General features: G+C 48.6%; 1 protein-coding gene across 1 annotated transcript; it reads left to right on the forward strand.

Moving 5' to 3' along the window:
- The first annotated feature begins 6652 nt into the window (after nucleotides 1-6652).
- Nucleotides 6653-9696, forward strand: STBD1 (starch binding domain 1). The gene is made up of 2 exons (XM_050945200.1): nucleotides 6653-6902; nucleotides 8332-9696. Exons 1-2 carry the CDS (start codon nucleotides 6653-6655, stop codon nucleotides 9192-9194), a joined length of 1113 nt encoding a protein of 370 aa, XP_050801157.1. The 3' UTR covers nucleotides 9195-9696.
- The last annotated feature ends 1317 nt before the right edge of the window (nucleotides 9697-11013 follow it).

Raw genomic sequence — 11013 nt, forward strand, 5'->3', positions numbered from 1 at the left:
AAGGACTGGGAGTGGATGGGTCATTACACAACGTAAAAACTATTTCCCCATGCTAATTTCCCCCCCTACTGTTACTCACACCTTCTTGTCAACTGTTGGAAATGGGCCATCCTGATTATCACTACAAAAGTTTTTTTCCACTTGAGGTAGTGGATCCCAGACATAGGGCAGCTGGCCTGGCTGCTCAGCCATGCTAAGAGTTGGTTTGGAGACACTGTTACATTCTAAAGATTTTAGCTCGTCTCTACTGCGTTGTTATGACTGGGCGTTTTACCCAGCTTGCCACAGTTATTTATGATGTGTATGAAAGTAGTGCCACAAGGCTCCAGTCAAGCCTGAGGGGCTCTATTGTGCTAGGGTAGGTGCTGTACAAATGCGGCATAAGAGACATTCTCTGCCCCAAGAGCTCACATTCTCCTAGATGAGGGAAGTATTATTGCCCCTCTCTTACAGATGGGGGAATCTGACTCTGTATATGGGCTGCTGACTTCATTGTCCATCTGCGGTAGGTTGCTCTGACCTATCCCCACTCAATACCCCAGGAGGGACACAAAGACACTTTGGCTGGGACTCTGTGCTGTGTTTTCCAGGAGGTGCAGCACAGAAGCTGCAGCCAAGGGGGCGAGGGGGCAAAGGTGTCTCTAAGCTGGATTTTCTGGGGGCTACTGTGGCCCCCAGTGTAAATTAGAGCAACCAGGAGCTGCTCTGTTTTAAGCTTCCACCCCATGGGTGCCTACAGGCTGCTCCACAGCAACTTAGGATTCCTGTAGCACGTAGACTATGGGGACTCCCTGCTCACCCTGGGGCCAGGTTTTCAAGGAAGCCTGCGTAGACGACTGCCTATGGGAGCGCTATGCAGTGCCTGCACTGTGAGAACTCTTTGCTGGCCGGCTGCAGGGCTTTTACAGAGCAGCGTACGGAGGCTGTAGCAGGAGTCAGATTCCCACCAGTGAAATCAGTGGAGTTACACTGGCTTAAAATGTAATGCAGGGACGAACCAGTCCCTTGGCTTCAGGCTCAGCACTAACACGGGCCAGAGGTTGCAGGAATAAAGATGTTGAAGAGTGCTTCCCAGACCACAGAGACCTAATCCTGGAGCACTTCTTGAAGTCATCCCCAGCTGCGAAGGAGACTTTATCGGCAGGATCTCACTCAGGGGCAGGCTGCGACCTCAGGAGGTAGCAGGAGACTCCTCCTGACAGTAACGAACAGGTGGTTATGTCATTTAAACTCTTGTTTAAAAGAAAAATGAATGGCGACGGAGTACATTCTAGCGCAGACACTTACGAATCTGAAGAACTTATCATTAACAGTACATGCAACAGCTGCTTTAAACCAAAGGTTTTTGTTATAATATCAAGAAAACACTGATACATATTCTCCCTCAGTAACACCAGTGCTGCTACCACCATTTCAGCTGCACTGATGTTAGCAAGGGGAAGAAGTTATTGAGAACTGTCCCTAGTGTAGACCGAGCCTAGAAGACAACCCTGAAAGAATCAGCTTTCCCATTGGCGTCAGGGAGTTTGAAGGATGTTATACGATAAGCTTGATTATTTAAACACAAATAAACAAACCAAAACAACAAGCGGTAGTGTGTAGTTTAACAACTGCTTTAACAAACGATATATATTTATGTGAGCATTTACCTTATAACAACGTGGACGCGTGATTTCTAATGTTTTATTGGGAAAGACTATTTTTTCCAGTCTTTCTTTTCACCAGCAAAATGTCCAGATGGCTGCTTTCTGTGCAGAGCTGTTCAGAAAAGTGACTCTGTAAACACAGCATTGTGGGTTTCCATGTTTATTGCTTCTCAGTGACACCAGAGTAGATCTGCTCAGTTTACAAAGAAAATATATTTTTTCTTCCAATTGCTCACCCACCAAACTGAGCCTGAAAGTCAGCCTAGTTCTTTTCAACTTATCCTCAGTTGTAGCCCTGCCACTTCGACAATTGCACAGGAAGTACAGCAGTAATACAGCTCCACTACTGGGAACATGACCAGTCAGTTTTTCCTTTTTCCTTCATATTCTTTTTCCCCCACAAAGTATTAAATATCCAGTTGCGATACATTCTTCAGCAGTGAAAGGCCCCTGATTATGCAGTTTCCATAACTATCAGGGATAGACTATGTCAGAACAATGCTCCCCTTTAATTCACTTACTTTATTTTAACAGAAGTATTTGAAGCCTCCAGATTCAGTTACAGAAAAACTATAAGGATAACAGAAATATTAAAAGACGTCTAAAAGGGAAGTGGCAACCAACTACAGGAAGGGATTAATTGCATGTACTTTATATATGGGGCCATGGCAAGTTAACAGAGCTTTTCATACTGCACTTTGGAAGAACAGGTTTTAAATAGCAAGGCAAAGCTGCATATACACATCTCTCCTCTGAGCACATACAGTGATAACAAAGACAATGTATGAAAAGAAAATCTTGGAGAGGAAGTCCAGTTGGCCCCAGGCTCCGCTGCTCTTCTCATCCAGGGCCTAATTCAGCATGTGTTTAACTTTAAAAGCATGTGCTTAAGTTCATCTCTATTCAGCAATGCACTTGAGTACATGTGGGTGCATGCTTAGCTGGACTAGGTTCCCAGTGAAGTTTGTCCAAGTTAGTAAGCACAGATCATATGTATAGAGGGGAAAACCTGTTTTAGATTATGAACTCACTGTATTTATGCAGCCATCCAGGGAACTTCAGCCATTGTGAAGACTGTACACTTGTGCGTCTATACATTTAAATGACATTTTATGTCCTCTTAAGCTGACACAGTGTTGCTCTCAATGAAACTAAAAGATTAAGAACACCGCACACTGGAAATAGATTCTCTCCGACATCCAATTAGCCACTCTCTTTTCTAATGAGATAGCTGATAATAAGATCCCATTAATGGGTTTTAGAATTCAAATCACAACAATTAGGTAAGGATAAAAAGAATGGATTTTAAAAATTAGTTCCCAAGACTAAATGGAGATAGCTTTCCAAATTCTTTGCCTGGTGCTAATCCAGGGGTGGGCAAACTTTTTGGCCCGAGAACCACATTTGGGTATAGAAATTGTGTGGCGGGCCATGAATGCTCACAAAACTGGGGTTGGGGTGGGTTTGGAAGGATGGGGCCAAGGGATTTGGAGGGTGGGAGGGGGATCTGGGCTGGGGCAGGAGGTAGAGGTGTGGGGGGGGTGGCTCAGGGGTGCAAGCTCTGGGTGGCGCTTAAATCAAGTGGCACCTGGAAGCAGTGGCATGGTTGCGATTCGTGGCCAATGGGAGCTGCGGAGCAGTGCTTGGGGTGGGGGCAGCACGTGGAGCAGAGTTCCCCGGCTGCCCCTACGTGTAGGAGTTGGAGGGGGGACATGTTATTGCTTCCGGGAGCCACACCGAGCAGCCCCCGACCCTGCTCCCCGGCTGGCAAGCCCCAGACCCCACTCCCTAGAGGGAGCTCAAGGGCCATATTAAAATGGCTGGTGGGCCGGATGCGGCCCATGGGCCATAGTTTGCCCACCCTGTGCTAATCAATAGGCTAAGCCATATAGTGTTATTACCAGTTTTTTTTATGACTGCCAAATTAGGATCAAGGATTTAAAGCAGGGTTCTCAAACTGCAGGTCGGGACCCCTCAGGGGGTTGCGAGGTTATTACATGGGGGGTCATGAGCTGTCAGCCTCCACCCCAAACCAGGCATTGCCTCCAGCATTTATAATGGCCTTAAATATATTAAAAAGTATTTTTAATTTGTTGGGGGGTCGCACTCAGAGGCTTGCTATGTGAAAGGGGTCACCAGGACAAAACTTTGAGAACCACTGATCTAAAGTATAAAGCCGCAACTTTTAGACTGAGTTCCCTGAGTTGCTAGTTTAATCTTTATCAGTATAATCCCTTAATCCTGCATTAAAATCTATCTTCACCACTTCAAGAGGCCCAAAACTGGGTAATAAAATTAAATTAAAACAAAATAATTGTCAAAACTAATCTGTGCTAATGGATTCTGAATCCCTACCAAGCCAAAAAAAGCCTCCAAAGCAGAACACAAAAGAAGGAAGGGAAGTACATTCTTAAGAAATCCAATTGTAAGCATTAGCATACAATGCGGAAGTTACAAAAAAAGTAATAAATGTATCTGACTTCTAAAAGAAGAAACAAGAAAACAAAACTAAGCAGTATTCAACAGTACAAGCAAGTAGAAAAACAAACTCATCTTCCTTACTCTCACCTGCTAAGAAGTATCTATATAAATCATACTGCTCCAGGAGTTATTGCAAATAACCTTCATGAAATGTGGTGCTGATCACTTCATCAGTCATAAGAGTGTATGATTCTTCACTGCAGAAACAACGTAAATCCTCAGCATATAGTTCTGACATGGCATAGCTCTCCATGCTGGCTGGTGAGTCTTGCCCACATGCTCAGGGTTTAACTGATCACCATATTTGGGGTTGAGAAGGAATTTTCCTCCAGGGCAGACTGGCAGAGGCCCTGGAGGTTTTTCGCCTTCCTCTGCAGCGTGGAGCACAGGTCACTTGCTGGAGGATTCTATGCACCTTGAGGTCTTCAAACCAAGAGTTGAGGACTCCAATAACTCAGACATAGGTTAGGGGTTTGATACAGGGATGGGTGGGTGGCTGAGATTCTGTGGCCTGCGTTCTGCAGGAGGTCAGACTAGATGATCATAATGGTCCCTTCTGACTTTAAAGTTTATGAGTCTATGTTAGAATTATCCTCTGAATTAAAAGCCACCTTGTAACCTGCTGCTGGTGATGCCTCTAGCTACTGCCTTATTGCGCAGAATGGAACATTTGGTACCAGCCTTTACCCAACTGTGACAAGAAAATGAACAGTGAGAAGAAAAAACAAGAAAGGAAACAATGATAGAAAGGGGAAAAGGAGAGGGAGCGAGAAAGTCTTAAACTGAGCTGGACTTTCACATTTCTGTGCTCAACCTTTGTTTACATTCCAAGTAGATATGGAAGTCAGTGAATCTGCACTCACTGACACTAGGGCTGAAGACACAAATCCTATCGCACTATTCATATCATTGAAGTGTGGGGGACTTAGAGACGCAAGGCAGCAGTACTGTATTTGGGAAATTCCTAGAGACAAATCTAAGATCTTGAAGCTGCAGACGTAAGACTGACAGAGCACCACAACATATATTCAGGCACATGAGAATGCAATATTCAGAACTAAGTACAGAGGAGCTGATGTAAAATGCACTCCCAAGCTGGACAGTTACTGTGTGTTTAGAACCAGGGAAAAGGTACTAGAACGTGGTAGGGTTGAAAATAGAGGGGGGTCTATTCCCTGGCAGAGGGGGCAGGAGAAAGCAACACTAATGGACAGAGTAGAGATGGGCACATGTTGCAAAGGTTGGATCTACATCTGGATCCAAATTTCCTCCGAGTCTGAGGAGAGTAGGATCTGGTGCTCCAGTTCAAATTCCTCTTGCAGAGGAATGCCCAAACAGGGAAATGCTAAACCGGGTCTGAACTTCCCAAAGATTTGAGGGCTTCCGATTCAGGTGCAACCTGGGCTCACTTGTAGTTTAACGATATACAGCACTTCCGCCATTTCTCTTTGTTCTGCATCCCTGCTCTAACACTTCTGGATGATGAAACAATCCCCGACACTAGAATTAGAGTTGGGGCCCAAGCTGCAAAATCCTGGATCCAAATCCGGCTTTGAACTTTCCCAAGTTCAAGAGGGGAGGTGATTTGTGATGCTGGGGTTCTGGGTCACCCAATGCAGAGGCAGTAGCTAGTTATCCAATATGGATCCGGAGACAGTGGACTACGGCAGTGCTACCAAACCAGCAGCCAGGAGACAATGGCTGTGGGAGCTTCACCAGTGCTACCAGGATGTTAACTGGTCATGCTTGAGGGTTGTGTAGCCTGCAGTATAAGCTGCTTTGTGCTGTGACTGAGAGCTCTGTGGTGAAAATCAAGATGTTTCCATTTCATCACACAGACCGGGCTGGGGAATAGCAAGGTTCCCCCCCACCCCACCCCCTCTCTGTTTAACAGAAAAGCTCCATCATTATTCCCCCAAGTCCTTCCCCCCCTCTAGTTCTAGACACTTTAGCCCTGACTCTACAGCTCTTAGGCTCCTGGAGTCACATTTGGGCATCTAATCGAGCAGTCTGATTTTCAAACTGCTGAGATCTGAAGAGCTTGGCCATCACCCATTTCCCCCAGGGCCTGTCCCCCTCCAGCCGGCCTGGCCTGGGAGCAGGGTCAGACTCTGAGCCGCTTTCACAGCACCCCCCCCCCTTGCTGGAACCAGCCCTGGGATCCGAACTCCCCTGCAGCTCCGCGGGGGGTTTCAGGGGCAGCCTTTTGGCGGGGAGCGGCTGCAAAGGGAATCATCTGCTCGGCCCAGACTTGGATTAAGAAGGTGGCAAAACAAAAAGCAACGAACGGGGCCCGATCCCGCCCAAGGGGCTTTCCTGGGACCCGCTGAACGTTTTTGCAACACACCCAGGCTGTGGCTCAGGGCACAGCAGGGCAGGATCCGGCCGGCCGGGGCTGCTGGCGGGCGGCTAAGAGCGATCGGGGAGCGGCGGCTCCGCCCCGCGGCCCGGGCGGGGTCCGAGCGAGCCCCGGGAGCAGATATAAGGCGGCGCGAGAGTAGCGGCGGGGCTTCCGCATCCCAGCCATGGCGCACGGCGACTCCCCGAGGCTGGACGTGGCCTCCCCGGCGCAGCCCGCGGGCGAGCCGCTGGTGGGGCTGTGGCCGGCGCTGCTGGTGGGGCTGGTGGCCGCGCTCCTGGCCTGGCTCTGGTACGGCCGGGGCGGGGAGGAGTCGCCCGCGGGCGCCGGGACGCGGGGAAGCAGCAGCAGCGGGGCCGCCTGCCAGGAGCCGCCCGCGGGCGCCGAGCACTGCGGAGCTGCGCCCCAAGCAACAGGTACCGGCCCGGGGCCCGCCGGGGCTCCAGCTCCGCAGGGGCGGGCCAGGCAAAGGGGGTGGGGGTGCTGCCCGCCCGGGGCTCTGTCTGCCCGGGCCAGGGTCCCTGTCCCCGCTCCCGAGCCGGCCGGCGCGCTGGCTCCCCCCCGGTGCCCGGAGCTGCGGGCCCCTTCCCCGGGCTGCTGCAGTGCGGCGCTGGGAGCAGCGGTGCAGAGCGCGGCCCCGCCCGCCGGCAGCGGGGGGGAGTGACACTGCTGCCCCCTGCCCGTCCGCTCAGAGACCGGGGCTGAGTCATGGCTCCCTGGACTGCCGGGCGGACAGCGCCGAGGGGATGCGGACGTGCGGCAGCTCAGCTGCTGCTGCTCCGGGCTGGCAGCGTTGGGCCTGGCACAGAAACACGCTGCGAACTTGTCACCCCTCTGGCGAGCTGGTGCGGGAGGCGGGCACGTGGCCTGGGGATTGCTTTCTCCTCCTGGTTACAGACGCCCCTCCCCAGAGCAGCAGCAGAGCTGCCCAAACAGAGGGTCACTGGGCTCCCCAGTGTTGGGGTGGATCAAACAGGAGCTTGCCTCAGCCAAGTAGAGCAACACACTTGGAGGTAGGGTGACCAGATGTCCCAGTACTATAGGGACAGTCCCGCTATTTGGGGCTTTTTCTTATATAAGTTCCTATTGCCCCCCTCCTCCCCGATTTTTCACACTTGCTGTCTGGTCACCATACTTGAAGGTGGGAAACACAGCTAAACCTGTGGGCCTAAAAAGCCTCTAGAAGGCTTGTAGCTTACACTTCAGAGGGGCCAAGCAGCCAAAAAAACACATCTGAAGCTACTGGAAATGGGGTGCTTGGCATTAATCGCTAGAGACTATTTCAGGGACAATATATATGGCTGGAAAACTAAAAGCATGGAGTGGGGGGAGATGACAAACTGTGGTAGGAGAATGTTCTAGGGTTTTGTATCCTGAATATAAATATCCAGCACTCCTGGAGTTGCATGTCAAACAAGAGTTGACTTGTCTAACTGGTTGTGAGTAGATGATCTCTGAAAGTCAAAAAAGGAGGGAGAGTTTCACAAGAATAGTGGATGTGTTGAATGTTCTGAAGTTAGGACTGTCTGGTAAATATATTGATTTGTAGAGATAGGGTTTGAGGTCTTGGCAGGGAGTACTGATCATAATCAAGCCTTGCAGAGCAAGGACAAACTTCAAACATGTCTTGTAAGAATGTTTGCCTAATGTAACTGTACTACAAGGGTATATAATTTGCTTCCATTAATTAAAAAAAACAAACTTGCCTAGTAAATGGGAACAGCAGTGTCTGGAAAGTAACTTTTTAGTCTTGTGAATTGTGAACACTTTCAGTGGTCTAATGCTAAAACCAAGAGGCTGTGCTGTTTCTGGTTAACTAAGTATTTTAATATTGTATTTAATTAGAGCCTGTCCTGGAAAACAGTGAGTGTACCTTGTTGGAAACCACTGCCAGTGTCCTGTCCAGCCCTCCAGAGCCTGAGAACTACCTGGCAACAGAGACGGTAGCAACTACCCCAAGAGAAGATGTACAATCTCTAAGTGGTGGTGATGTTCCTGGAGAAGCTCATGAAATGGAGTCACCAGTCAAAGAACCTGCCACCCCACTAATGAATTACTGTGAATACTTAAGCAAGGAAACCCTTGGTTCCTCTACAGCAGAATCAGAACTATTAAAGGGACAGGAGAGTGAGGCACCCTGTGGGAACACTTTGGCAGAAACATCACCATCTAGTGACCTGCATGAGGACAAAAGTGAAGAACAGTCAGGTCAGACACTTGAGTATCAGGACGTTGTTGATCATGAGGACTGGGAAGTTGTTCCTGAAGACTCAGCCTGGGGAGATGCTAGTAAAAACAGTAGTACAGATGACTCCGACACCAGTGTGGGCCAAGGCAACAAGGAATTGGAACAGGTAGACTTCCTTGAGGCTGATTCAAAAGCAAAGCGGGTTGCCGCTGTGCCCCCAATGCCTCAGAATATCCACGTGAAATTCCGTGTGCACTACATCACTCACATTGATGCTCAGCTGATTGCTGTCACAGGTGACCATGAGTGTCTTGGTCAGTGGCACAACTACATACCACTCAAGTGTGACAAGGATGGGTTCTGGTCTGACACTGTTATCTTACCAGCAGATTCCAAAATAGAGTGGAAGTTCATTTTGGTGGAGAATGGGGAGGTCACACGTTGGGAAGAATGTAACAACAGAACCTTAATGACTGAACATGAAGATACAACGGCCCATCAGTGGTGGGGATATCATTGAACAGGATCTCAGTGGAAGCTACTGACCCAGCAAAAAAAAAATGCTTAGACAAAGCATGGGGGCCTCTAATTTTATTCCAACTTCCAGCAGAACCTTCTTGGATAGTAGACCTTAATGTACATCATATACCAATCCCTGCTAGAACTGTCTGATCCACCAATCTCTCCTCTGCTAGGGTTAGCTATGGCTCTAGGAAGGGATCCTCCATGTGAGGAGACTCCTCAGTTGAAGTCAAACCAAAATCGGCCTAATGATATCCAGGCAGATAGGAAAGCAAGAGCAGCACTTCAGACAGCTCCTTGTGTGACGTTAAACCTTGACGCTAAATTTGACTTTGTATGAGTGGGGCAGTGGGATGAATTTTTGTACGACTGGCTTAAGGTTTAAGAGCGGACTGAATGCAAGAGGAGGTGTAGCTAACCACACTGCACTTGTGGCTTGCGATAAAAAGTTTTTAATTTATTGTACTGTACAATTAAGCAATAAACAATATATTTTCAGATTGATCGTCCTTCATGTTTGACCCTTAGACATAACCTAAATTGTCTTTAAAAGGTTAATTCAGAGTAACTGGACCTGCTTCCTTTGAGTTCCTAGGTGTACCCTGACAGGTGCTCTGCACCTTTGGGGATCAGGCCCTCTTTCCTCCATAAAGTCTCCCCTTCTTCCTCAGCCCCACTCTCCATCTGAAAAGGGAATAGTTGGCCAGCCTGAAAGCTCAGATTAGCAGAGTGGCCTCCAGAAGGCCAAAGTTCAGGAGTGACCACCTGACATGTTTAATAAGTGACTTTCCTCTCACTGGGAACAGGTAGGGGTTTCCAAATGAACTTTGTAATTGTTATCTTGGGTAGTGGGAAGGGAAAATCAATCTAGTGTTTGCACTTAAAACAAAACTGAGGGAGTACTCCGCTGCTCTAGAAGTTAACCAAGGCAGGGATTTCACTCTTGAAACTAGTGTCATTTAGTTATACTTGGGTTAAAAAGATTTTCTTATCTTGTAAATGAGCCTTCTGCATGGAAGGACCATCTGGGCTGCTCGCAAGAAGCCTGGGTACTCTAATGTTTTGCCACTTGTTCTCCAGTCCAATGATCCACTAGCATAACAAGTGCTTCTAGGTTGGTTGTTAACCCAGATGGAACAAAGCCAGGGTGGGCTTCCAGTTTGGGAGGTAGGAACTGCTACCCTGCCAATTGACTTCTATGCAAGACTACAATGTTTCTATCTAGTGCCTAGAATTACCTGTACTATGCAGAAGACTGGCTTGCAAAGTATACTCTTCTACAGCTGAAGGCAGACCCCACCCCACCCACACTCTTAAAATAACATGCAAAGGTGTGTTGTAAGTTGCAGGTTACTACCTGGGCAGATCTCTACCAAAACAGACTTTCTTGACTCATAAGTAGGGCCCTATCAAATTCATGGCCATGAAAAATGCATCATGGACTGTGAAATCTGGTCTTTTCTATGCTTTTACCCTGTACTATACAGATTTCATGGGGGGGACTAGTGTTTCTCAAATTGGAGGGTCCTGACCCAAAAGGGAGTTGCAGGGGGGTTGCAAGGTTATTTTGGGGGGAGGGGAAGCAGGGTCATGGTATTGCTACCCTCCTACACTTCCTCCAGAACTGGGCAGTGAGAGCAGTGGCTGTTGGCCAGGTGCCCAGCTATGAAGGCAGCGCCCCGCCAGCAGCAGCGCAGAAGTAAGGGTGGCAATACCATACCATGCCATCCTTATTTCTGAGCTGCTGTCTTCAGACCTGGGATCCCAGCCAGCAGTTGCTGCCCAGCTCTGAAAGCAGCAGCGCCACCTGCAGCAGC

This window comes from Gopherus flavomarginatus, chromosome 3 (assembly GCF_025201925.1).
Source record: "Gopherus flavomarginatus isolate rGopFla2 chromosome 3, rGopFla2.mat.asm, whole genome shotgun sequence".
Classification (NCBI taxonomy): Eukaryota; Metazoa; Chordata; order Testudines; family Testudinidae; genus Gopherus; species Gopherus flavomarginatus.